General features: G+C 57.3%; 10 protein-coding genes across 10 annotated transcripts; 6 read left to right on the forward strand and 4 right to left on the reverse strand.

Annotated features, from left to right (window-relative positions):
* Positions 1-1,397: 1,397 nt before the first annotated feature.
* Positions 1,398-5,630, forward strand: CGCS363_v001267 (putative PH domain-containing protein; the record flags this gene model as incomplete). Its single annotated transcript, XM_036633116.1, has 2 exons — positions 1,398-5,143; positions 5,195-5,630. The coding sequence occupies 2 exons, from the start codon at positions 1,398-1,400 to the stop codon at positions 5,628-5,630; spliced, it is 4,182 nt and encodes a 1,393-aa protein (XP_036502460.1).
* A 1,815-nt stretch (positions 5,631-7,445) lies between these two features.
* CGCS363_v001268 (Reticulocyte-binding protein 2-like protein a) lies at positions 7,446-9,589 on the forward strand (the record flags this gene model as incomplete). Its single annotated transcript, XM_036633117.1, has 2 exons — positions 7,446-7,986; positions 8,043-9,589. The coding sequence occupies 2 exons, from the start codon at positions 7,446-7,448 to the stop codon at positions 9,587-9,589; spliced, it is 2,088 nt and encodes a 695-aa protein (XP_036502453.1).
* Positions 9,590-9,829: 240 nt separating this feature from the next.
* Positions 9,830-14,542, reverse strand: CGCS363_v001269 (Uncharacterized protein; the record flags this gene model as incomplete). The annotated part of the gene is made up of 3 exons (XM_036633118.1): positions 9,830-13,473; positions 13,524-14,377; positions 14,451-14,542. 3 exons carry the CDS (start codon positions 14,540-14,542, stop codon positions 9,830-9,832), a joined length of 4,590 nt encoding a protein of 1,529 aa, XP_036502452.1.
* Positions 14,543-15,084: 542 nt separating this feature from the next.
* On the forward strand, positions 15,085-15,898 carry crp-74 (60S ribosomal protein L10a; the record flags this gene model as incomplete). Its single annotated transcript, XM_036633119.1, has 3 exons — positions 15,085-15,171; positions 15,275-15,578; positions 15,636-15,898. 3 exons carry the CDS (start codon positions 15,085-15,087, stop codon positions 15,896-15,898), a joined length of 654 nt encoding a protein of 217 aa, XP_036501528.1.
* Positions 15,899-16,317: 419 nt separating this feature from the next.
* Positions 16,318-17,343, reverse strand: rnhA-2 (Ribonuclease H; the record flags this gene model as incomplete). Its single annotated transcript, XM_036633120.1, has 1 exon — positions 16,318-17,343. The coding sequence occupies one exon, from the start codon at positions 17,341-17,343 to the stop codon at positions 16,318-16,320; it is 1,026 nt and encodes a 341-aa protein (XP_036501529.1).
* An 825-nt stretch (positions 17,344-18,168) lies between these two features.
* aurZ-1 (Dehydratase aurZ) lies at positions 18,169-18,634 on the forward strand (the record flags this gene model as incomplete). Its single annotated transcript, XM_036633121.1, has 2 exons — positions 18,169-18,339; positions 18,395-18,634. 2 exons carry the CDS (start codon positions 18,169-18,171, stop codon positions 18,632-18,634), a joined length of 411 nt encoding a protein of 136 aa, XP_036501526.1.
* Positions 18,635-18,751: 117 nt separating this feature from the next.
* Positions 18,752-19,564, reverse strand: cwc15 (Pre-mRNA-splicing factor cwc15; the record flags this gene model as incomplete). Its single annotated transcript, XM_036633122.1, has 3 exons — positions 18,752-18,805; positions 18,859-19,476; positions 19,532-19,564. The coding sequence occupies 3 exons, from the start codon at positions 19,562-19,564 to the stop codon at positions 18,752-18,754; spliced, it is 705 nt and encodes a 234-aa protein (XP_036501527.1).
* A 286-nt stretch (positions 19,565-19,850) lies between these two features.
* rrp45 (Exosome complex component rrp45) lies at positions 19,851-20,806 on the forward strand (the record flags this gene model as incomplete). Its single annotated transcript, XM_036633123.1, has 2 exons — positions 19,851-20,014; positions 20,074-20,806. The coding sequence occupies 2 exons, from the start codon at positions 19,851-19,853 to the stop codon at positions 20,804-20,806; spliced, it is 897 nt and encodes a 298-aa protein (XP_036501524.1).
* A 207-nt stretch (positions 20,807-21,013) lies between these two features.
* Positions 21,014-23,661, reverse strand: ARL3 (ADP-ribosylation factor-like protein 3; the record flags this gene model as incomplete). Its single annotated transcript, XM_036633124.1, has 4 exons — positions 21,014-21,603; positions 21,667-21,914; positions 22,392-23,076; positions 23,127-23,661. The coding sequence occupies 4 exons, from the start codon at positions 23,659-23,661 to the stop codon at positions 21,014-21,016; spliced, it is 2,058 nt and encodes a 685-aa protein (XP_036501525.1).
* A 1,250-nt stretch (positions 23,662-24,911) lies between these two features.
* CGCS363_v001276 (putative vacuolar amino acid transporter YPQ3) lies at positions 24,912-26,088 on the forward strand (the record flags this gene model as incomplete). The annotated part of the gene is made up of 3 exons (XM_036633125.1): positions 24,912-24,970; positions 25,028-25,193; positions 25,261-26,088. The coding sequence occupies 3 exons, from the start codon at positions 24,912-24,914 to the stop codon at positions 26,086-26,088; spliced, it is 1,053 nt and encodes a 350-aa protein (XP_036501522.1).
* Between the last annotated feature and the right edge of the window lie 134 nt (positions 26,089-26,222).

The raw sequence follows: 26,222 nt of genomic DNA on the forward strand, positions 1-26,222 counted from the left end.
GACACCATACGGGCCGTTGGCGACAGCCACGCGGCTTCGAAGGGATCCAGAAGCACTTTTGGCGACAATCGATACCAGTTGTGGCCAGCATGATGCCATCACCATGGTTGTGTTTCCCAACGTCGATGATGGCATTTGTTTCACCAGAGATGCCCCCCAGACCAAGCTTGGTGCAGAAACAAGCCTGACGTCTGGGGTAGGATGCGTATTGCGATTGTGTGTTCTTGCGTGTGCGTGTGTCGTGGTAACGACGTCCCAGCCAGTCATGATAGCCCCGTGTTTCGAACTGATGGTTGAGGAGCTCGAGTCGTTGTTGAGCTTCAATATGCGACATCACTTATTGAGCGTGAAGCTGCATCAATGACTCAATGCTGCCACAGCTTTGTCTCCGTCTCCGCAAATGAGTTTATCTTCGTTTCTGTCCGCGTGTCTCCATTTGCGTCCGTCTGCCTCTCGCGATGGCTAACCGGTGGATACATGCATGGCAGACTCCAAGCGGGATGCTCATTTGAGAGCAGGACAAGCAGAGCCTGTCGACAAGGAAAGCGATCGCGATCATTGGAGAAGGCGGTTGCAGTCGAGACCGAGTAAATTTTTCCCCCTCGAGGCGTAATTCGAACCAAGTCTGCAGTCAGCTGGCACTGGCTTCAAGATCGAGGTGTAATCCAAATAAGGTCCTCCAAGCTGTGGTAGCCCAATGGAAAAATCCGAAAGAGCCAAAAAGCCAGGCTCATCTTTGCATTTGCCGAACTCCGTAAGGCTTCGGTCAACGGGAAGAGCAGCGCATTGAGACTTTGGGGAGCTCGAAAGTATGTTGGAAGCTTGTTATTCTGGGACAAGACAGACAAGCAAAACAGCACGGTGGGATGGATGGTGAGCTGTTGAGAGGTTCCAGGTCGAGAATACTTGGAGGACGACGGGGATGATGTGAGTTGGAGATCTGGGGCAGGAGACAGCCGGCGTTGCTGTCAACGGCAATGGCACTAACGAGGAGCTTGGGCCATTTTCTCTTCACCGGGCCTGAGCTAAAGTCGAGCGCCAAATGAGCTGTGGCTTCAGCGTGTCGCGGGGCAACTCGGCCGAGATTACAGTGGACCGGCCAGTAAATCACAGCGGCAAGGCTGGGCAGATTAGCCCCCAGTTGCCCCCCGGATACGACGAATACGCGGTTTCATTGGCTCGTCCCCGTCCTGAGACCTCAGATGAGGCTTGACGTTGACAGCACACCTCCAGAGTGCATGCGGCTTCAACCGACGTCATTACAACTTCGCAAACACCTTTGCCCTTCCACGCAGCATTTTCCACGATTTCGATATACCGAGCATGCCTTCCCTACAGCATAGAAACCGATAATATTGTTACAGGCGACGAACGCACGTCGTAACCACCGCTCGACGATGGCGGATCCCGCCGCCCCGGCCGCCCCGGTGGCCAAGAAGCAATCGAGCCCTGCCATCCCCGTCGGTCTGAACGAAGCCTCCCTCGACTCTCCAACCTTCCGGTCGACCTCTCAGCACTTTGGGGAGCACATTGATAATGTGGAAAGATGGCTCGACGACTACGTCAAGGCCACCTCGAAAGTGACACGCGACCTCCTGGCTCTCGAAGAAGGGGTCAACACCTACCTCTCCAAAATCTTCCCGCCCGCTGCGACCGCCGATGCCATCATCGACCACGATTATACACTTCTCGCGTTGCGGAGGATTAGCGATGGATCAAAGGAATGGTGGACACAGATTATGTCGACCGTGCGGAAGATTGACACCATCTCGGTCGACCCCATCCGCTCGTTCGTGGCCGCTGACCTGCGGTCCTTCAAGGAGGTGCGGAGGGTGCTGGAACACACGCAAAGAAATTTCGACCAGGCCATGGCTCGCTATATGAGTCAGTCCAAAACGAAGGAGCCATCTGCCATTCGAGAGGAAGCCTTCGCCGTGTACGAAACCCGCAAAGCGTATCTCAAGGTCTCGATGGACTTCTGCCAGCTTGCGCCCCAAGTACGCTTCAGCCTCGACAAGTTGCTCGTCCGTGTAAGTGCCGATTTTTGGAAGGAGATGAAACGGTCACGGGACGCTGCCTCTGTGTCGACAAAATGGGGTTCCGAAATGGAACGCATCCGCGGCTGGTCTAGGGAGATGGAGACGTCCGAGTTCGTCTTCAAACGCGAGCTTCAGATTGCTAGGCGAGATATCGGGGAGAGCACTCTGCAGGCTTTCAAGCCATCCCGCGAGCTGGAGGATTACAGCGCATCCACTGTGCCGTTCCTTGGATCCAGGGGCCCGGTAAACGTTCAGCCCCAGGAGAACTCTGCCGTTATCTCGGAAAAGCAGGGCTGGCTTTTCTTGAAGACACTATACGGCAAGCCCGCTCGGTCCAACTGGGTCCGTCGCTGGTATTACTGCCGGGATGGCATCTTTGGCTGGCTGATCAATGGCTCTCAAGGCGTTTTGCAAGGCGACGAAATCGGTGTCCTGTTGTGCAACGCGAAGCCGGCAGTGGCAGAAGATCGCCGTTTCTGCTTCGAAGTCAAGACCAAGAGCCAGACACTGGTCCTCCAAGCCGAGACTCAGAACCAGCTGACCGAGTGGCTCGAAGTCTTCGAGGTGGCCAAGAAGCGAGCTTTCGAGGCAAGCATGGATAGAGATAGCAATCTCTCTCCTGCGGGGGCCGATCCAGCGTTCTCCATCACGCCACCCCCATTGCCCGAGTTCTCTGCGAGGTCTCTGGATGCGTTGGTTGCTGGCGAAGAACCATCCGCCAGTTTCGACAGAGCTGGCACTCTGCCGGTTCCTGGATCCGACAACAACATGGCGGGCCGTGCCAGCTTCGATGTAGGAGGCGCACCGCGTCGTTCCATCACTGCCCTTGGTCGGGACATTGGGCGGGAAATGGTCCGGGAGGATGGTGAGAGCAATCGCGAACATGCTGCGAGGATCATCCAGAAGCTAGATCTTCACCGCAAAGCGACCTTTGGGGCTGGTGCCGAGGCTGCTGTTGCCGCTGCTGCATCCCCAAGCAGTGGTGGCATTGCAGGCATGATAGCCAGCCACGGTCATCTGCCCGGATACCCATCGCCTCCTCAGAGCACGCCCAAGAAACCACCCATTCAAAGACTGGCTTCTTTCGATCCTGCCCAGGGTACTTTGGCTCCACTGACGCTGGCGAGACCACCAGCTGCGACCAATCTCAGTCGGACCGCAGTCATGTTCTCCGTCGACAGGAGCATGGGTGGTGACAACACAAGCCACATGCCCACTGCGGTCCTTGCAAACTACTGGGGAAGCAGTCAATGGAGCACTGTCTACGGCTCGGGTCCTGGGCGACCCCGGACGCCTGGGCAGATGGAGGAAAATCCGTTTGGAATCATTGTTCGAGAAATTGGGAAACCTGGCGAAGAAAAGCCCTCGACGCCTACAACCGGACACAGGAAGACGGTCAGCGTCGACGCCAAGTTCAATCAGCCCCATCCTCAGATCAAACAACCTGTCGAGACGTTCCCCCCGGGCTATCCTCCCGAGTTGAGAATTCAGCACCACCAGTTCCGAATCCTCTTCCCAACCGTCCCTCTCGACGAGAAGTTGGTCCTCGTGTTCCGAGCCGCCTGGTCGAGCTCATCTGGCAAAGACTCGCCATCAAACGGACACGGACTTGCAGGCAACGGCCGCATCTACATCACGCCTGACAACATGTACTTCTACGGCCAGCAGATGGGTCTTGTTGTGGCATACGCCGTCAGTCTCGACATCATTGCTGAAGTTACAGCGGCGCCCGGAAAGGAGTGCGATTTCATCTTCCTCCACCTGGGAGAAGATGGCAACGAGACCGGTTACACTAGAGTCACAATCAAGGTTTTCCTCGACAACCTTCAGCTTTTGCATGCTAGACTGAACCTCCTCATCGACGATCTCCAGTCAGAGGAACCCATGGAGCTGTCAGAGCTCATTACTGCTCTCATCAACCTTGAGTTTGAGGACTATAGCAAGCGAAGCCCAAGCGTTGAGAGCTGGGAAGAAATCTCGTCCAACACCCCGTTTGACGACGGCACCCACTCAGGCCGTCCTCCACGACGCCAGAGTCAATTCGGCCCCAAGCTTCGTATATCAGGCCAAAGTAAGCAGACGCCAAAGCTTCAGTTGCCCGCACATCCTGTCGTCTTCGAGCCCGAAGATATGCAGAGGAAGGTTGCTGAGCGTCACTTTGAAATCAGCGCCAAGGCATGCTTCCATGTGCTGTTTGGAGACAAGAGCTTTGTGTTCCCGAAGCTCTATTTTGAGCGTAGAGCGCAGCAGATTGCTCAGGGTCCCTGGACTCTCGCAGACCACGGTCGAATGAGGCGAGAGTTTCAGTTCAAATTCGACTACAAAGACATGCTTGGTCGGCCAAAGACTGTCAACGTCGTCGACCACCAGACGATGGACGTGTTCCAAGACCACGTTACGTACGTTGTCACCCACGTCAAGACGGCATGGCATCTGCCCCACTCGCAGTACTTCAAGTTGGTGACAAAGGTGGTGATTACGCATGTGGCCAAATCCAAGTGCAAGCTCGCGATCTACACAAAGGTGGACTGGTCTAAGATGCCGGCATTTTCGAAGAATCTGGTCGAACGGCAAGCGCTGAATGATGCCGAGGGCGACGCCGAAGAGCTGGCGGATGTGGCAACGGACCAGGTCCGCAAACTGGGCCCTCACAGTCGCACCAAGAGAGCAATTCAAGTTTACGGAAACATTGGGCAGCAGACTCAGGTCGTGCTGTTCTCGCCAGCTGATGCTGACGCAGCGAAGAAGCAGCTTATCAAGCCGCGCACACTGACGGCCATGCTTCTAGAGACGCTCCGCTCCTTTGGAGAGAGCGCGGTCACGTCGCTCATCATGTGGGCGATTGCTGGAGTGCAAAAGTTCTTCAGCGTAGTGACGGCACACCGACTCATCCTTCTTCTACTGGCAGGAAGTACGTTTACGAACGTCTTCCTGACGTCAAAGGACAGTTCAAACTGGTGGATGGAGAGGCGGGCAGCCAAGTTTATGAACCGCGTCGGTGTTGGGCCAAACGTGATGATGAGCAAGGCCATCTACATGGCAGATCTGGGCGAGGCAACGGGTGCAGTAGGCCACAACAGTTCCTGGCCCGCTGATAGTGCATGGTAAGTTTTGTACCTCTGAAATCGACAACAGCCGCTAACGAGTCACAACAGCTTCACCACGTTCCAATTAGTTGCAAACTCCACCGATTTGGACGCTCCGTTCGAAGACGCCGGGTCAACTCTCTCGACAGCAACGAGCCGGGCGACGGCACGCCGACTGCGTCGGACACGTCAACGTCTCGGCTCTTACAGACACGATCTCCTGGTTGCGATGCGCATCGTCAACAGCATAGAGCGGGAGATGGTGCAGTCGGAGTGGGAGAACTGGCTAGCTGATGAAAACGTGCGTTGCGATAAGCTCAAGACGGTGCTCGAAGCAGACAAGTCGACCAAGACCAAACGGAGCGGCGACCAGAAGGTCATGGCGCCGAAGATTGATGAGGGCAAGAGGGAGACGTTGCGGGAGTGGTACGATACATATTGTGGCAGCTGCAAGTTAGATCACGCGGCATTGATGAGCGAGAGAAATTCTTTGGCAGGTCTGTAGATGCATTGCGGTCATGGTTGAAGTGGTTTGATACCTCGAAGTATACACAGTCTCTTGTTTCGGTGTCTGTTGGACAGTCGTTCGTTGCTACATATACAAATACACGTTTTAATTTCTCTACTTGCTAGAGCGAGGCAGTCGGGTGGCAACGCGAATCCCCCCAGGAGGTCTGTCCATTATCCGTGATGCCTTCTCTGGAATGGCATATGGGAAGACGAGGCTTACGTTGCGTCAAGTTGACGAGCACGAACCGACTGGCGCGGTCGCGCTTACACCCGCAGAGGCCGAATGGAGGCTAGGGTGGCAGATGGCAAGACTAGCAGTAGAGAAAGCTTGTCTCGGATATGTCGGCCACCTCCTTGGACTCGGTGCTTTACGATCTATCTCATCATGATGCGATCCCCCGGATCACCCAAAAAGCAGGCTAGGTGGCATCAAAAAAGGGCAGACGGTGAAACCTCAAGTTGAATATAACCTCACGTGCCTTTGCCAGGGACAATCCGCCCGAACGATGGACTCCCCGACCCAAGCGGACGGGCCCGACGACGTAACTAAAGCAAAGAGCAAAAGCAGGAATGCCACATCCCACGTTCCGCCAGTGCAGTCATGCCGCATGGTGTCCAAGGATAGCAGAAAGGCAGGGCTCTGAGAGGCCAGTCTGTCGGATGACAGGCCTTGGGCGACGTAGATGCCCTCCCTAACGGTGGTGCAGAAGAAGGGGAGTGAGCCGCAGTTGACTTCATCGTTGGAGGCGGCGCCCAATTAACGAAGCCGAGTCCGCGGGTGCAATACGCGGATTGGGCGGGATTTTAGACGATCTAGCGCCATTTCTCCATTTTTCTACGATCCCCTGAGGGCTGGAACTCTTGGAAGGCCCCGCGACCACCAATTGTGACGTCGGGCGGTGCAGGGGCAACCCCTCTTCCCCCCTCTCGGATGCCCTCTTGGGCGGCGCTGTAACATGGGACAAGGGGTGACGTCAGCGCTGGGGGAAGTCAATCGGTGAAAGAGCGTAGGGCAGGCAGGCAAGGCAGACGGGAAAACGGGAAGGAGGACTTACCAACTCGCCGGCCATGGTCACTGATTGGAGTGAAAGTTGCAACAGCCAGGAAACGGGCAGCATCGAGATAAATCGACCGCAGGACAGATGGTGCAACGCCCATCTATCTACCAAGTACGTGACCCGAAAAAGCACAGCGCATGGAGCATTAGGTCCGCCCGGGGTACTGCAGACGTCAAAGCCCCCCCGCGAAAATATCCAACCCATCCACCTTGCTGCGTATCATCCCTTTTACGGCCCTTGAAAACGTCGTGCAGTGTCAGTGTCGTGGTCGTGTGCAGGGAACCGAACGGATCTTCCAAGCCACTGCACCAGCACCGCGCGACTCCCTCGCTCCCGTACTCGCTTCGTCTTTTAAGCCACATGCTTACCTTTGCCTCTCTCTCTCCCCCGTCTGCATCTTTCTTTGGTCCTGGAAGTATCGTCTCCATTTTGCCCAGTAATCAACAGAATTCAAGAAATTAAGCATCGCAGCTACCGTACAGCATCTACCTTGTTTCGCCGCGAACACCCCACGTCCTCTTGCGGCTACACCTCGGCACCTCGCGGACTCCGACGCAAACCTGCTTCGCATTCCCATTAGCATCTGCGATTCCGCGAAGCATTCCCATCCTCTCCGAAAACCCGTCTACGAAACATTTTTCGGTCTGTTCGGTCGCTCGGTCGCTCGACCAGGGCTATGACATCGACCTCAACTAGCGTTTGATTCGCCTCTCCCACTTTCCCTCCAACGTGTCACCACAACCTCAATCGAAATGGCACCGCATCACGAGCCCTTCAAGGGCCTCGCGCCTGTAAAATGGTCCTCCGTCGAAGAGGAGGATCCCAAAGAATTCCTCGCCAGTGTCTTCTCTGATGCCCAAACGATAGTCGACTCAATCCCCGTCCCCGCTGCCGTCAAGCAGGCCACGACGGGCCGCGCTCGTTCACACACCGATCCGCCTCAACCCGTCGCCGACATCAACCGCAGTCTTTCCCAGCAGCGCCAGTCCGCCGCCTCCCTCAGCCTGTCGCGTGACCTGGCCAAGGAGTGGAAGGAGGTCAAGGTGAACCCCAGGGACAACCCGCTCGCCATCAACGTCTATAAGCTCGCCTCCAAGGACGGCAAGGGTAGTTGGTTCGCGCGGCGCAGTGTTCACGATGGCCTCACGTTTGAGAAGTGGAAGCTGGGCCTCGAAAAGGAGTTTGCCGAGTCGATGAAGGTTCAGACGGGTCCTGGAGCCGGCGCTATCCGTGGAATCGGCGCGGAGAAACGGGTGGTCCACCAGGTTGTCGAGGGCGCCGGGAAGATGGAAGGTGAGCGAGCCGCAAATGATGATGGCCGTCAAATTCGCTGACCATGATGCTTGCAGTTTTCCAATTGTCGGCGCAATTCCCGGGTCCGACCGCTCCGAGAGACTTTGTCACTCTGCTCCTGACTTCCGACTTTTCCGGCAACCCTCCCGCACAGGAAGGCGGGAGGCGACCGCTTAGAACCTTCATGATTGTCTCGAAGCCGTGCATACATCCCGAGTGCGCCGAGCGGCCGGGCTACATTCGAGGGCAGTACGAGTCGGTGGAGATCATCCGCGAGATCCCTTCCGACAAGCCCTCAATCACCCGCGCAAAGTCATCGATCGATCTGAGCCACGACGGTCCGAAGGAAAGGCAAGCAGTCGCCGAATCCATGGGCAGAGAGGCTGTTCTGCGGGCGGCCAAGAAGGCTGCTGACCCCGAAGGCGGACGACAGCGCGGAACTTCTGTCGACAGTGCACCGGCGAGAGATGACGCCGGGCACAGCGCGGAAGGCATTGACGAGGAAGCTTCAACGACGGTTGAGTGGTTGATGGTAACTCGCAGTGACCCTGGCGGAAACGTGCCTCGGTTCTTGATCGATCGCGGCACGCCTGGTGGTATCATCGGCGATGCAGGCAAATTCATTAAGTGGATGACCGCCAAGGCTGCAGACGATTTCACGGCGTCAGACACGGAGCAGGAGGAGACAAAGGAGAGTGCCAAGCAAGCGGAGGCTGAAAAAGTCGCATCACCAATGGAGGTCGCTAAGGAGCCCACGTCCAATCTCGTACCAGATCCGTCGGCACAGGATGAGACTGTCCCGCCAAGTAGCAACGGCCTCTATGGTATTATCTCAGGGGCCTTCGGACTGGCAGGGTCTGCAGTGGCAAGTCGGCTCCCTAACGGCCTGCCCGGCATGTTCCAGGCGCCAAGCACCAACGGCTCGATAGCTGAGGAAGACGAGCGCGACGAAGAGACAAACGAGAGCGACACCTCGTCCATCCGCAGCTTCGCGTCGGCCGTCGAGAAGACGGACGAGGGCGAGGCCCTCACGCCTCCGGACGTTACCCACCAAGACACCATGTCTCTGCACTCGTCCGGCTCTGGCGCGAACTCCTTGCACAAGTCGACGACTTCGCATCACGATAGGGAGCTCAAAAAGCTCCAGGAACGCCGGAAGAAGATGCAGGACAAGATTAATAAGATGCAAGAGCGCATGTCCACCAAGCGCGCAGAAGACACGCAACGCGATGCCGCCCAGCAGGCCAAGTTGCGGGAGAAACATGACAAGGAGATTGCTAAACAGGAAGAAAAGTACCGCCGCGAGCTCAAGAGACTCGAGGAGCGACGCGAGAATGAGGAACGCAAGGCGGAGGAGAGGAGGCGCAAGCAAGCCGAGAAGGAGGAGAAGGGTAACATGGCCATGGAGCTCGAGCGGGTCAAGACGGAGCGTGACCTCGCGCTGAAGCAGATTGAGGTACTCAAGGGGCAGATTGGAGACCTGCAGAGCCAGAACACTATGCTTGTGGCCAAGATGGGCCGCCTGGGTGGGCTGAAGAGGGAGGATTCGGCGGCGTGGAGCACGTCGGGGGAGAAGTTGACCACCCAGAGTGTCTCGAGCTAGGAGATGCAAGACATACGTGAGCCGCGGGGACTGGATACCCCGCATGCCACGCAAAAGGGGGATGATACATGACTTTTGTTGTTCATACTCACAAGCATCTGGATGGCGTTGGGGCGTCTTAGCCTTCCTTTTTCCAAGCCTCTCCTTGAACTGGAATTTCGAAAACATTGTACACGAAGTCTAAGCAAACTTTTGTCTATCAAATCTACATCCAAGTTGTTGGTATATATCTGCCTCTCTCTACAATGTAGCCATCTCCATCAGGAGACCGTGAAGTCGTCCCTTCTCACCCACGGTCTTCAACTCGACCAACTTGTCTCTCAACCCCTCGACCTGCACACCCGTCTTGACAAGCGCCGCAGCACATGCGATGATTCTCGCGCAGACGGCGTACACGTCGGGCACAGAAGCCCAGCCCAGGGGTCCGTCGTCGGTGTGCTCCTCCTTGGCAAGCTTCAGCAGGGCAGCGAGACCGTCCGAGGTCCATTGCGCCAGCTGCTCGTTGTCCGTGCCGCCGGCGACGGTCTCGAAGACGGCTGCCCAGCGGCGCGACTCGCGGACTTCGTCGACGAAGAGGTTCTGCTCTTCAATCGCGAAGAGGGAGTCGTCGAAGCGGAGAGCCTCTGTCAGCTGGGACTCGGCGGTTGTCTGGCCCGTCATGCGGGAGCTAACCAACACGTGGAAGGACGGCGCCGAGGCGTAGTTTGCCGACATGTGGCTGAGCAGCCTGTCCGCTGCGTCGAGGGGCGCCAGGGACTGCGAAAGGATATGCTTTGCTGAGAGGCACGCCATGTCGCGGACCTCGTCATCGTCGTCGTTGAGCGCGTCATAGAGAGCGACCAGGGCGGGCAGGCGGGATGCGTCTGCGTCTGGGGCGGAGACGACGGAGAAGAAGGAGGCGAGGGAGGCGGCGGCCGCAATACGGGTGTCGAAGGGGGAGGAGTCGTGGCCGGCGGAGGACATCATTGTACCCCAGCCAAGGAGTGATTGCGAGGTGGCATCGCCGCGGAGGACGAGGGTTGCCAGCAAGGGCCCGCTGGCGCGGATAACGGCGTTGGAGAGGTTGGGGTTTATCGTCTTTGTGTTTGCGTCTTGCCAGAGGGTAATGAGAGTTGAGGAGGCGGGGAGGAGGGTGGACTGGTTTGCGGAGAGGACGAGGTCGATATTTGAGGCGAGGTTTGTGAGGGCTGCCGCACGGAGATCGGGGTGGGTTGTCAAGAGGGCGAGGTCGGTGTAGAGGGCTGCGTAGGATGCCGCATCCACTGGGTTGAGGCGGGGGTGACGCACACTGGAGAGGGTTTCCAGGATGGTGATAGTCGCCTCGACGGAGGTCGTGCTTGTGGACAGGAGAGTGTCGCGGAGGGAGGCGGCGGAGGGGTGGGTGTGCACTGCATTGATGGCGAGTTGCGTACGGAGGAGGGCGCTTTGCGGCGGCTGAGAGATTGAGGCGGGTGTCGTAGGGATCGTGAGAGTGAAATTGGAGATGAGGTTTTGGACCTCGAGGTAAGCCGCGCGGATGTCTGGCGTAGACAAGAAGCATGCAGGAGCGTTTGCGTCAAGGTTTTGGAGGATCGAACTCAGCCGCGGGATCGCTAGGGAGAACTTTTGGGGGGAGACATCGGAGAGGCGCTCGAAGACGGCCTTGAGGGTGAGGAGGCTGCCGTGAAGGCGGTTGTTGCGGTTCGAGACGTCGGAGGCCACAGCGTCGGTGATGATCTTCTCTGCCGCATTCACCCAGTCATCATCGCGGAGGAGGAACGAGCAAAGAGCGCGGGCTGCCATTTCACGGACATGCCACACAGGGCTGCCGAGGTAGCCAGTGACGAGATCGTAGAGCTCGTCTCGTGAGGTGTCGGGAGGCCCAGCGCGGCGGATGATGTCGAGGGCGGGGAAGACGGACTCGGCGGCGATGGTGCTCGTGCTGGGCTTCATGACCTCGCGGCCTGAGCGGAGGAGGTTGAGGAGGACGTCGGGAAGGATGGGATACTTGTGATACTGCAGGCGCGTTGTACGCCCGTCCCAGCCTGCCTCAAGCGTTGCCTTGCTCTCGTTTGTGCCGAAGAGGTTGTCGAGGAGACTGCGGAGGAAGAGCAGACCGCAGTTGCGAATCGCCCAGACTTCCGACTTGAGACTGCCCGCTGCGAGCTCGAGGCACTGCGGGATGTGCGGGGCGGATTTGCCGAGCTGGGTGATGAAGGAGGACTTGAACATGTCCTTGAGACAGTTGAGGGCATGGACCTGCGGAAGCTTGGTGTCGTCTATCTTGGAGACGTAAGCAGGCTTCTGGGCGATGGTCACGAGTTCTGAGATCACGTCGTCAAAGGAGGGTTGCGCTGCGTTGGCGGAAACGATGCCGGTGATCATTGCGGGGATGCCTGCCGAGCGACGAGTTGTGGAGGCCTGGGCAAAGATGCATTCCTTTGTCCCGGCGTACCAGACATCGAGGAGGTTTTGAGATCCGTCGTCCGAGGCATCAAGGTGCTTGACCAGTTGACAGCAGGTCGCAAAGGAGAGCGAGACTGTGTTGAAGGCACCGCGGTGACGGAGGCTGGACAATTGAGTGAATGTTAGAGTGCCAACCGTCGTAAATAGGGAGTTCGACGGGCGGAGGGTCTCTGGCTGGGGCTTGGATTTGAGTGGCAGGACCATGACGCGCATCAAACTGCTCGACTCGTGAATGGCGCGGAAGCTGTAGCTGAGGAGGTCCTTCGTGTCGAGACCTTCGAGGTCTTCGAGCTCCTGGGGGAGGTGGCCTTCAGGGGAATCGTCACAAAGAATGTCTCGGACGGCGGCCCAGATGCGTTCGCAGCACTTGACGATGCGGGTTTGTAAGGTTGCCATGGTCGCGATTTCCGACTCGGAGAACTTCATTTCGACAGCGGCCTGCCAGATATAGCGGAGAGAGGCAAAGTAGCCGTGGACGGGGGCTTCGAGGACGGCATTGCCAAGGTCGCCCTCGGCGAAGGAGAGCTTGGTCTCGAGGAGGTCAACCAGTTTGGCGATGTGGGCGATTTGGGCGTCTCTGCCGCTGTAGAACCTGAAGAGGAGCTCGTTGGTCCGGGCTACACCGTCAGCGTGGTCGGCGCGAGCCGTTCTTCTGGCGATATCTTCAGCCCTGGCCAGGAACTCCTCCAATGTTGGCGAGACTCCTTGCGTCCCGGTGAGACACTTGAAGCGGCTGTCGGAGAACAGGCTCTTCAAGACAGAAGTGCTGGCTTCACGCACGTCGTCAAAGGGGTCCATGATGAGGTCGAGGAGTGTGCGGGTCCATCTTCCATCAAAGTGGTTGAAGAATAGACTCTCGTCGTCCTCGGTCTCCCAGGTCTTGGACTGGTCAAACTCGAGCTTGAGGATGAAGATGACTGCCCTCAGCGAGGTGAAGTGCCGTTGGAAGGACGCAGTGGGAATCAGCTCTGAGCGCAGGAACCGCAGATACCAAGTCAGGAACTCTTCATGCTGCTGTAAGCTCTCGGTGAGCTTGTCCTCGGGCCAGAATAGAATGTTGGTGCGGTGGTTGGCCTGTTTTGCAGGTTTGGGGGCGGGTTTGGGCTTCCCGTCAGCAGGAGGGGGCAACGCCTTGATGGCCTTGACGCGGTCGAGACTCTTCTTCAGGATGAAGATGGCGCCGCGACTCCGCTTGAACATGTCCTTCAGCTTGCTCAGAACCTCCATGCGGAACTTTGCGTCCGACTCTGAAAAGTACGTTTGCAAGTGAACCTGCAGCAGACGCAGAGCTACGGGGGAGTAGGGCCTCGTGGTGGAAGGAGACGCAATAATGAGCGACAGGGCGAGTGAACGCAGCTCATGGGAGGGATGCGAGAGGACTTTCTGGAGAACCTCCTCTTCCAACACTACTGACGAAGAATCCTCTTGGACGATGGCACCTGGAGGTCACGATAAGCAATCGCACGGACTCAGGGGTCAAACAACTTACCAGGCTCCTCAACCATGCCGACCTTCTTGCCAACCTCCAGCACTGCGAGGTTCAGCTGGGCAAGAGTATCCAGCTCGGCACTAGAATCAGACGCAGACCACGAGCTGTTGATCTGCTGCAGGATCTGGACCGAATCCTTGCGGTCATCTTTGAACAGGGGAAGGAAAACGTATGTCTTGACACCCTCCAAAAGAGAGGGGGTCGCGTCAATGGCGGCTTGAACCCAGCGGAGCCAAGCCACGACGCTGAAGCCATCAGTGCACGTTGCTTGGGGGTTCTTCAGAGAACTCTGGCGCAAAGCACGGAAGATGGTCACGATGAACTTGCCGGCAGTGGGGCAAACGTAGTGCATCGTCATCCAGCCGAGCATCTGGCTGAAAAAGTCTTGCCACAGCGCCATTTCAGAGTCCCAACTGCAAGAAGGCTGCGTGCGCCTATAGCTGGCGGCGATATCTTCAACGGTAAAAACCTTGGCAGCAAAGTAGTCCATTGCCTTTAATGACGACTTCAATAAGGGCTTGGTGGACTGCGGCCCGATGATGGAGATGAGGGTGTCGAGAACGGTCGTCTTGACCACCTCAGCAACAGCCGGGTCGGGATTGCGCCTGATCAGAGAAGGCAGCAGTTCCAGGACCAGCTTCATGGACCGGTGCTGCTCCGTCTCGTTCCACTTGATGAAGAAGTTGAACAGGCCCAAGCTGGGATCCTTGGAGAAGGCCCATTCTCTCAGGGCGGGCTTACTGGACTTGGAGCTTTGCTCGACGAATCCACACAGCTTCACGCATGAGTTCCCAGAGATGCCTTTTGGCTGGGCGGCAAGAGACAGCAGATGGTCAAACACGTCTTGAGCGAGACTAGGGTGCAAAAGTCAACCAAATACACCCTCAGAACAACATTTTGGAATTTCTTTATTTGGAACATTCTTACGGCGTCCATGACTCCTCCGGCTGCTCCTCGACCCATTTGAGCAGGTCGCTCGGATTGACGAAACTCTCGTACTTGGGGGCGTCTTGCTTCATCGCGATCTCATCATGGAGGGGCACGGCGAGATGGAGTAGAAGTGAGGGGCACAGAAGCGAAGTACTGGCCGAATGAGTGACAGGGGTTGGCGCGATCCTCAGGATCTCTGTGGCGTATGACGGTGATGCACCTGATCTCGTACTTTGACTTTCGCACCGAAGTCTTACATAAAAATGCCCGGCGCAAAACGAATTCGTCAGAGCGATGGTATGCCGTACCGCGCGCCGAGTGACATGCAATGAATTTTCACCGAGGGGCACTACCAGCAAGGTACATGGAGGGGCAGTCGACTCACTGCAGCCAGCGGCCGGCGAAGACTCATTCGGCAGGCGGGAGGCGGGCCCCTCAGCCAATCGCCTGCGCCTTCTGGAACGACACGCGCACGGGCCGCACCCACAAGTGACCATCCCCTCTGCCCTAATTAAAACGACGCCGCCCCGCCCAAACTTTTCTCGAGCTTTTCCTTCTTTTTTTCGACCCATCACCCAACAACCCATTAACATCTACCGTAAGCACCAGATTACTGGGAGATATCGCCAAGATGTCGAAAATTACGGTCGCCAACGTCCGCGCTCAGGTCGGTGAGCTCCTCGAGTACTCCCTCGAGACCAAGAAGCGCAACTTCCTTGTCAGTATTCCCTCCCCGGGCGCCGTCGCAACATTTTCGAATCGAGAAAACCCCAAGACTTGCGCGACGTCAATCGTCACCACAACCGCTAACCCCCCCATAGGAGACTGTCGAGCTCCAGATCGGCCTCAAGAACTATGACCCCCAGCGTGACAAGCGTTTCTCCGGAACCGTCCGCCTGCCCATCGTTCCCCGTCCCAACATGAGCATCTGCATTCTTGGTGACCAGCACGATATCGACCGTGCCAAGCACGGTGGCGTTGACGCCATGTCCGCCGACGATCTCAAGAAGCTCAACAAGAACAAGAAGCTGATCAAGAAGCTCGCTCGCAAGTACGACGCCTTCGTCGCTTCCGAGACTCTGATCAAGCAGATCCCCCGTCTCTTGGGTCCTGGTCTGTCCAAGGGTATGTCGCGTCTCCTCTCTTGCCACAATCGAACAGCAGCTAACCATGTCCTCACAGCCGGCAAGTTCCCCACCCCCGTCTCCCACTCCGACGACCTTACTGGCCGCATCAACGAGGTCAAGTCCACCATCAAGTTCCAGCTGAAGAAGGTTCTCTGCATGGGTGTCGCCGTCGGCAACGTTGGCATGACCCAGGAGGAGCTCGTTGGTAACATCATGTTGGCCATCAACTACCTCGTCTCCCTTCTGAAGAAGGGCTGGCAGAACGTCGGTAGCCTTACCATCAAGGCTACCATGTCTCCCCCCAAGCGCCTTTACTAAGCGCGTCGTTGGTTTTCTACGGCGTCTGTGCTAGAGTACCGCTGGGGCTGCGTCCTCGCGTGCTTGTGATGAGTGCATGAGGCACGCTGGCCTAGTAATGGGAAAGGACTACGGGCAATCATAGGAAGCTCTGCGGTCGGATTAGGAGCCGGCCAATACAACATCCTTTTCCGAACAAATACTTGTGGCACATTGTGAGAAACCGTGACAATGTGAATTATGTTTGATGTTACAGGATTGCCAAGTCCCAGTTTTGGCTTGGCTGCTCCAAGCAGTCCGTACATGATGAAATCCCTTCCTAGCTAGCAGCCATGCCACACAACCGATCTGCCATTCGTCTCTGCGCTGAACGCAATATTTAAGGAATCTTGTTTTGTCCACTCCCAATCAGCAAGGTGCCACAGTCAGCCAAAGGCCTCTTAGCAAAGAATACCATGGACGTCGCAAAACTTCTCAGACACCGGGAGATTGGCGGCAGCGTCCTTGGCCGCTCTATCTGCCTCGCCGTTCCACTGGCGCGGAATTCTCCAGAACCGAACCTGCATGCCCCTAGCCTTCAGCTGCTCGATCCTGAGCAGTAGCGTCTCCCACAGGTCACGATTCTTGACGCGGCCGCCGGTACTCAAATGCCAGTCCTTGCGCATCCATGCACGCACCCAGTCCGTGGCACCATTGACGACGTACGTTGAGTCCGTAGCGATGACAATACTTTTGAAGCCCTCGCCATACCATTCGCGGAACCGCAGTGCGGCGATGACGGCACGCAGTTCAGCGCGATTGCTGGTGTGTTGGTAAATCTCGCCACCCGGACCTCGGTCCTCGAGGCGCAAAGAGACCACGCCGGACTGCTTCTCCGAATAAGTGGGCTTGAAGACGAACGCGCAGCCGCCGCGGGCCTTCGCGGCGCCGTTGTCGAGGCAGGCTCCGTCGGTGTAGATGAGGGCCTCTGACTTGTCGTAGCGGTTTATGAAGCGGACTACATTTGGCATTGCCTTTATGCTGACACCGGGAGGGAAGTGTTCCACTGGGGATAGAGCGTCGTCATCTGGTTCAAACACGACAGGAATGACGTTGCCCTGTGGTTTCTTGTTAATGTCGTAGTCCCGGATAGGCTTGGATTCAATGATGTCCTCCGCGGCGATCTCACGCTTGCGTCCGTACTTGCTGTTGGCGACATTATCGAAAGTGACATCACGGGGCAAGGCGTTGATACCAGTGCTGAAGAGCTCTTCGTCTGATGAGTCGTCCATCAAGCGGCCCTGGCGGAACTTGCGTTCCAGACGCTCAAGTTCGCCCTCTTCCTCGTCTTCGCCATAGCCATCTTCTACCTCATAGCTGAAATCGAGGCAGCAGCGTCCGCAAACGACTTGGTGATGAAGCGCGCAGACGGTGATGGTCCGCCCATTGGGCAGGTTGACATAGTCGATGTCCGGTGGTGAAAACATGGCTTTACCCCGCTTGGCGTTGAGAAGGTTGCGGTAGGCACAAAGATGGTGATGAGGAGGTAGGATTTTCTTTGCACCAGAGGAAATGGAGCTGTCGGGAAGTCTCGTGCTTGAATTCAATCAGCTAAGGGAGAACATTGAAGTTGCAGGGAGGATGTATTTTGCAGATTACCTCGAGGGTCAAGCTGAGATTATAAGTGATGTTGCAAGGAGACGTGGACGAAAAAAAAGGAAGGAATGATCTAGGGTCAGGTCAGTGAGGCAGGCGCAAGGAATCGGAAGTGGCGGCCTTCCGTACCTACGTTGGGCAGGGAAAGACACAGCGACCAAGACGAAGGAGAGGCAAGAGACGGGAAAGGAGCTGTGGCAGTAACGCCCGATTGAAATAATTCGGTCCTAGCTTCCGCAAACAACTGCTGCAAACGGGCACGTCGAACGGCCAGGCTTCCACCGTCAAACCCCCGCGAATTTGGTCACATCGTGATATGTGTGCAAGAAACAATTTGGGTAACATTAGCGGAGCTTGTTCCGAGAACCTGGCATAGGGCCAAATCCAATTATGAGCTGCAGGAACCTGAAGACTAGTTATGTGTGAGTTAGCGTGTCTACAATGTTAGAGAGCCAACCGAATTCTGCACCAAACCGCTGCCGGTTGATGTTATCCGGGCCAGGACCTTGAAGCGTTCCCGCATATTTAAAATAGATAGAACCCAACGTGTAAAGCAACAATCACGGGTTCTAGATCAGAATGTGTTCGTCGTGTTTTGAACTGCACAACTCGTCTATAGATAAATCCAGCGTCACATGTCGACGTGCATCCCCAACATGAGCGGCCAAACTGCCACAGAGACGCCACAAAACACAGTCTGCAGCATAGCCTTTCTCAAACGCAAAGCAGACTTGACGCAGGAGGAGTTCTACCATCACTGGGAGAATGTCCACGGGCCTCTTGTCAGACCCTGGGCCGAGAAGCACGGCTTCATCTCCTACACGCAGGTAAACACGCCACACTCCCGTTGAATACCTCGACTAAGAACGTCTCCCATCATAGGTCCATGCCGCGCAGGCGATGAACAAAGAAGCAACACCTATAGGACCCGAGTCTCGCGATGCCAACTCTTTGGAGGGCTTCGACGGATGCGCCGTCTTCGAACTGCCCAGCTTCGAGGCGTTTGCAGCCGCTTTCAAGGATGACTACTACCTCAACGTCATTGAACCCGACGAGAAGAACTTTATCGACAAGAAGGCCGGTGTGATGAGGTCCAGGGGCGATATGAGGAAGATCCTGTAGTCTCAGGTTTTGGTCATTTTGCCACTCGTGCGTTAAGATCGATAGGATACGAGGCCACATTTGAACGATATGCGATGCGAAACGAAACTGAATTCCACTCAAGTCGGTGGTGGGTATCTATCTAACGTACTTGCTCATGAATCGCTTGTGGAAATCTGAGCGGAGGAGATCCTGTACTCAAGTTAGCAAAGCCGCACACAAGCCAATCCACACAACAAACTTACGTTGATGAACTCCTTGCCCTTCTTCTCCTCGGTGCCTCTCGCCTGGTTCTTGAAGACGACGTCGTCGTCCCACCGTCGCTTCATGGCGAAATCGGGCTTGTTCAACAGCGGGTTCCCTAGCGCAATGTCCCGCTCCCTCTCCTCCTCTTCCGCCTTGGCCCTCTCTCGCTCCTCGCGCTCCCTCTTCTCCGCCCTCTCGCGCCTGATCTTTTCCATCTCCCGCTGCAGCTCCGCCTCCTCGTCATCGCTGTCCTCGTCGCTGTCGCTATCATCGTCCTCCTCTTCGTCTTCCGAATCGGCGTCTATATCTCGCGACTCTTCCAATATCCTCCGTCTCTTCGTCTCAAAGTCTTCCTCGCCATCTGCTTGTGATGCCGCCTCCAGAGCGCGCTTCACGCCACCGGCAGGCGCGTCGTCGTCGGCAGCGGATGGGGGAGGAGCGCCGCCGTTCTTCTTGGCGAAGTGGGCGGCCTCGGCGGCGAGGAGCTCGGCTCTGAGATCGCGGGGTTCGTCGTCGGCCTCGCCGCCCTGACCGGCCTGACGGAACTTGAGCTGCGTGTGCGCCGGAAGGAGGCGTTGATGGTAGGCTGGGCCGCGCAAGGCTTCTTTGCCTCGTGCCTGCATTCATTTGTCAGCATTGAAAGGAAATAACGACTGGACAGGGTGAGCGTACCGGATCGAAGGTGGGACGGTGAGCGGTGGTCATCTTGGAATGCTGTGTCGAGATGTAGAAGTCGTGTTGATGATTGAAGTTGGCTAAACTGGGTCGCAAAAGGGACCTTCTCCAGATGCACTGCTGCACGCGCAGGTGGCTGACAGGACCAGGTTCAGCTGCAAGGGTACTGCGAGCTAAGGCATCCACCGCCCGGCAGAATTTTCGCAGGCGCCCCACCAATACGATTGACCTCAGTAAACACTTCCAGTAACTCAAGAGTGGCTCTCGGTCTGAACTGTGAGAATCGGCCCTTTACAGCAAGAGTCCAACCGCAAAAATGCCCAGAGAAGCCGAGCCATCAGCAAATGAGAAGGCCTTCGTCACACAAGCTCTCAAGGAGAACTTGAGGCTTGACAGCCGCGAATTCGACCAATACCGAAAAGTTCAACTCACTTTCGGTGATGAGTATGGAGTGGCCAATGTAGAGCTGGGCAAGACGACGTACGAAAATGGTCACCTCTTGAGAAGTAAAGAACGGCATGTACTAATACATCTCACAGGATACTCGTCAAAGTCTCAGCAGAAGTTACAGTCCCCTATGCAGACCGCCCATTTGAGGGCATCTTCCAAATCGTCACTGAGCTGAGCCCCATGGCGTCGCCGGCCTTTGAGGTCAATCGCCCAACTGAAGCCGAGGTCCTGCTCTCACGCCTGCTCGAGAAGACAATCCGCCGGTCCGGCGCCCTCGACACCGAGTCGCTGTGCCTCGTCGCCGGCCAAAAGGTCTGGTCCGTCCGCGCCGACGTCCACGTCCTCTCCCACGACGGCAACCTCACCGACGCGGCCTGTCTCGGCGTCATCGCCGCCCTGCGCCACTTCCGCAAGCCAGACACCAGCAACGAGGGTGAGGCCCTCACCATCTTCACCCCGGCAGAGCGCGAACCGGTGCCCCTGAGCTGGCTGCACAGCCCTTTCTGCGTCACTTTCAGCTTCTACGGCGACGAGGGCGAGATCACCCTCATCGACGCCAACTGGCTCGAGGAGCAGCTGCGGACAAGCAGCCTGACGGTCAGCTTGAACAAGCACGGAGAGATTAGCCAGATTTCCAAACTCGGAGGGACGCCCGTGGAGGCGGTGACGCTGCTGCACTGCGGCAACGTGGCGCTGCAAAAGGCCAAGGATTTCTCGACGCTGGTGGACGAGAAGCTCGCGGACGACGCCAAGCGGAGGGACAAGGGCGGTCTCATCTCGGAGCTGTTGTCTGCGGAGAATGACAGAGTAGTGGACGCATAGATTTGTCATGCCTGACGTAGAAGAAAAATTGTAAAATGATACCCAGCCATATACGCTCTCTCTGGAACCATCAAACTTTGGTAGTGAACATCTTCTCCCGTGGGGTACTCGTCCTCCTCTTGGGGCCAAACTCCAGAAACGCCGCTCTAATGATTTGTGAAACATCATTGCCTCGTGAACCGATACGAACATTCCCCGTACGCAGCATCACCGCATCACCGGCGGCCTCGACTCCTTGTTCCACTTCACTCGCGACCTCACCCACTCCACCGCCTCCTTCACGCCCGTCCCCGTCAGCGCGCTCACGGGCAGCACCCTCGAGTCGCGGATGCTGCTCGCCTTCTCGCCCTCAAACACCTTCTTCACCAGCCCCTCCTTGATCCTGACAACCTCGACGCAGTCCTCCCGATCCTGCTTGTTGGCCAGCACCAGCACCGGCACGCCCTCCGTCTCGGAATGTTGCAGCACGTCCTCCAGCACCAGGCGGCACTCCTCCAAACGCCCCGAGCTGTCGTGCTCCAGGTTCCCGTCGCCGATATCAGTCGAGTCGATGATGAACACGATGGCGTGCGCGGAGGCGTAGTAGCTCTGCCACAGCCGGCGCAGCGAGTGCTGGCCGCCGACGTCCCAGATCTTCAGGTACATGTCCGGCAGGGTGATGGTCGAGACATTCTGGCCGACGGTCGGGACGGTCTTGAGCTTCGGGTCCGGGTGCGAGGGCAGGAAGAACGACTTGACCTGCTCGTGGAAGGTGGTCTTGCCGGCGTTGTCGAGGCCGAGGAGGATGACGGAGTACTCTGCGCAAAGGGAACAGGTTAGCGAGAGCCGGCCAGACGACGTGTCGTTTCATGTGCGCGAACCTTCTTTACTGGTGGCCAAGAGGTAGAGGCCCTTTGCGAGGTGGTACATGGTGGGCAGCGGTCGCTTGCGGACAAGCTCGTCGCGCGGTCGTGGGCTGGCGGGGCGGCGTGGCAGGTTATCGGCGACGGGAGCTTCGTTGGCGGCGCAGGGCGGGATGGGGACGATGGAGGTGAGGTGGATGGAGCTTACCGTCCACGACGGGACGGGAGCTGGCGCTGGAGCTTGGTTGTCCTCCGGCGCTGACACGCTGTCCGTAGCGCCGTCAGTGGGGGCAGTGCAGGGGTTTCAGGGGACTTTGCGTTGGTGGCTCTTCAGCCCTATGCCGCTGTCATGCGTGAGAACCCGGAGAGTCGACTGATTTAAATCTCCGCATGTTCTGATCGTCGGATGCGTGTTCGAAGCTTCAACAACAGTTCTCTGCCCCGTTGTTGAAGCTTTGGCTTGCAGATCAGGTCATTTTTCTCGAGCGGCTAACGCTTGCCAGGAACGTAGTCGCTGACTGCTCGACATCAGCCAGCTTTCTTCTCCGCACCGTCGTCTTCGCCGTCTACGCCCGTCTTCTGAACCCGAACTGTCTCAAAATGTCACCATCACACAACATTCACGATACATCTCATCATGTAGGTGTCATTGCGTCACACATACACTTTCACGTCTATTCATCCAGTTCTATCCGTCGTCTATGCTCGCTACAACCCCGCCGGCGCCCACATCACACCCTTACATCTTAGGGATGGTGGTTGCGTATCCCTCAATCACCGCAGTCATCAAACGGTTGGCAATGGCCGTGGGGGGAGGCAGACGGAGGCTGCCCTCCTTGTATCCCTCGGGCGCCGCCTCTCCCAGGCCGCTCACGCCGGTCTTGAGCGCTTCCCTCACAGTCTCGAAAGGAAACCACTGAGCATCCTCGAGCTCAGGGTCGTTTCCGAGGTCAATGGTCTCGCCGTCAGGAAGGGCCTGGGCGATGGCACCAATCATCAAGCTGGCAGGGTACGGCCACGGCTGGCTCGAGTGGATGACGACTCTGCCAACTCTCACGCCGCTCTCCTCCAATACCTCGCGGCGGACAGATTCCTCGATGGACTCGCCCGGCTCGATGAAGCCCGCGAGGGTGCTGTACCAGTGGGGAGGCCACCTCTTCTGGCGACCAAGGAGCACCTTCTGGCCGTCGGCAGAGACGACGGCGGCGATCATGGTCGGGTCTGTCCTGGGGAAGCTGATGTTGGAGACACCGCCGCGCGTGGGGCATTCAGGCCTGTCAAGCGCAGCCCCAGTTCCAGCAAGATCCGTGGGAGGACACAGGCGCTTGTAACCAGTGTTCCCTGACAGTGTGGTTTGCCCGCAGCCCGCGCAGAACTTGTTGCGGGAGTTCCAGTCGGCAAGCGACCTGGCCTGGGCGTAGATGCCGGCTAGTGTGCGTTAGCGTATGGAGACTGTGTTGGTTCTCACGATGACCTACCAGCATCCGGCTCGAGAGTAATATGCCTGGTACCCTGGAGGAAGTTGTTGCCCTTGGCAGACTGGGCCTCGATGAGCTGGTTGGCAGCCTCTGCGTACGGGCCTTTGGGGGTCACGTCAACGGCGAACCAAGGACGGCCCTGGAGACCCTTGTACTCAAACGGGACCTTGGCGCCCTCCTCCAAGCCGAGGAAGATGATGAGTGGGCGGGAGACGGAGGAGTCGTAGTTCTTGATAAGGTCCTCTTCGGAAGGCCCAAAGGGGTCCTCCGAGGTCACAGACTTGACATCGTCGAAAGACACAAATGCGAGTTTTGAGGGGGCGCTGGTCAAAGGGCTGAGGTCCTTGAGGAGCATGAAGTTGGTCTCCTTGGCCTGGAACGCGGATCTGATAAAGGTGTGGTCGGTCCGCAGCCAGCCAACACGGTTCAGGGCGCTGCCGGCGAAGTAGTTGACGGTCTCCCGTCCGAACTTCCGGGACAGCATCGAGTCGGGGTGGTCGACGGGTGCAGGGAGATTGGGGATCTGAGAACCCATGCCGAGGTTGGTTGGGCAGCGGTGAAGCTATCGCGGGATTTCCGGGTGCGTGTGCGTGACAGTCGTCGCCGATGCAGGAGACAATGTGGGTGGCTTGAGCTCTCGGGACCAAGATAAGTGATTATGGCTGGAGCCTGTCAAGCAATCACTTGGAGTGTTCCTGGAGATGCAAATATTCAAGACGTGTAGTGGCGGCGGGCTGTCCCGGCTGATTAATCAGATGTAAGAGACACGGATGGCGGGGACGCAACGCGATGGAGCCGTGACGGTGAATCACGACTCGCCGCCTGAGCTCCGATAAATGGAGCTTCCGGAGATCCCCTGTGGGAGCAGAGCAGCCGTGCAGGAGCAGGCCATCGACTGGTCATTACCTGCCCGCCCTAGGCAGGTAGGTATTAGGTGTGTAGGTAGGTACCCGGAGTTGTCGCGGCATTCGGCCTGACACCCGCCAGCGACGGACGCCAACACTGCCCGACGCATCAGGTCCAACTCTGTTGCAAGAAGCCAGACACATTGCGAGCCTTTTTTCCAGTGGAAGAGACCCCGGCATGAGCTGGTGACAGAGGGACGGCGCTCCAATGGCAGCCCGCGACAAGTCAGATGTCAAGTGAGATGAGGTGCTTAAGCTTATCTCCACTCCGACTTGGCCCCCGAAATCGCCCAGAAAATCGAGGTCCGGTGGATTGGGGGATCTTGCCGAGGCGAAAATTCCGATTTCTTAGTCATCGCCCACCGCCCACCGCCCATCCCAGTCCAGCACTGGAGGACGAGCTGAGTGCACTGAATTCCTGCACAGCAGCACCTGGTAAAAGTGGGCGTTTCAGCGCGTCTTAGCGTCTCTTCCCCCGCATTTTGGCGACCCTTTCCGGCGACAGCGGGCAATAGCGGTGACGTCGTGGCACCTCGCTAAGCTGCAGCTGGCGAAATACCTGCTGGCGCACGTGTCCGCCGATGGCGCGAGCGAGCGCCGAAGCGGAAGTGGGAGCAGCTTTCCAAATTTTCGACTCATTTTCGCAATTGTCTTGTCCATGGAAAAGTCTTTCCACTCGACATTGCCAGGATTTGTAGGAGGACACCCCTTTTTTTTGCTATTGCCGTTCCTAATATCGAGTCGGCAATTCCTTTACTAGACTAATTGATCATTTCTCTTCCTTTCCCAGGATCTTTTCTTCTTCTCCTTTCTTTCCTCATATCGTTGTCTCCTTTGTGGTACCACTTTGTCGCATCACGCCTCCGACCTGCGCATCACCATGGCTCCCCCTACCGAGCCTCTCAACCTCGATGTTGAGGCCATTTCTGGCATTTGCGGGTAAGTTTGAACACGTTCGCCTGCACAATCTACAGCCTCTGACCTGATTGCGTCTAGCTCCATCTCAATTGCGTGCTGGGTTGTGGTCTTCTCCCCCCAGATCCTCGAAAACTTCCGTCGCGGCAGTGCCGACGGTCTGTCGCTGCAGTTCATCATTGTCTGGCTGGCTGGCGATGTCTTCAACATCCTGGGCGCCGTCCTTCAGGGCGTTCTCCCGACCATGGTGAGTCACGGCCCATGCATGCCTCAAGCATCGATGACCCTGGCTAACGCTATGACTCCTTGCCCAGATCATCCTCGCCATCTACTACACGATTGCCGACATGGTTCTGCTGGGACAATGCTTCTACTACCGCGGCTTCACCTGGAAGGACGAGGTGGTTCCCCCGACCCCGAAGCCGCGCAACCGCACCGGCGAGCCGAACGAGCGGACCGGCCTCCTGCCCGCGTCGGCGATCGAGCGTGAGCGCCGAGGCTCCGACTGGTCCCATCTCTCCCCTGCCGTGCCAATGCGCCCCGAATCCGCGCCCGCTCCCCCGCCGAGGCCCTCGACCGTCCTGCAGGCGATTGCCTGGAACACCACCGCCATCATCATGGTTTGCGCCGCCGGCGTCCTCGGCTGGTTCCTCAGCCGCGGGTACTCCGACAAGGAGCCCGAACACAGCAACAGTGACGAAGACTCCCTGGAGTTCAACACCCTCGGCCAGATCTTTGGCTGGCTCTGCGCCGTCCTGTACCTCGGCTCCCGCCTGCCGCAGCTCCTTCTCAACTACCGCCGCAAGTCCACCGAGGGCGTCAGCATGCTCTTCTTCCTCTTTGCCTGCCTCGGTAACCTGACCTACGTGCTGAGCATCTTTGCCTTTGAGCCCCACTGCAAGAACGAGTGCTCCCCGTCCGAGGCGAACCGCATCTACGGCCGCTACATGCTGGTCAACCTCAGCTGGTTGGCCGGCAGCTTGGGCACCCTGTTCCTCGACATGGGCATCTTCGCGCAGTACTTCATGTACCGCACCGACGGCGAGCTCAGCGACATTGAGGAGGAAGATGACGAGAGCATCGATGAGGATCGCTGGGACCAGCGACCGCTACTCGCGCGTGGTGACTCGTCATACCCCTAGACGAGCCACATCCCTGATATTTAATTGTTTTTAGAGTACTGCATATACGGAAGTAATCTTGGCGCATTTTGAAAAGGAAAGGGGGGCAATCGTTTTACAAAAGAAGTCTTGCATTGTGGGGTTACAATCGGCGC

This window comes from Colletotrichum siamense (genome assembly GCF_013390195.1).
Source record: "Colletotrichum siamense strain Cg363 chromosome Unknown KSG_Cg363_contig01, whole genome shotgun sequence".
Taxonomy (NCBI): domain Eukaryota; kingdom Fungi; phylum Ascomycota; class Sordariomycetes; order Glomerellales; family Glomerellaceae; genus Colletotrichum; species Colletotrichum siamense.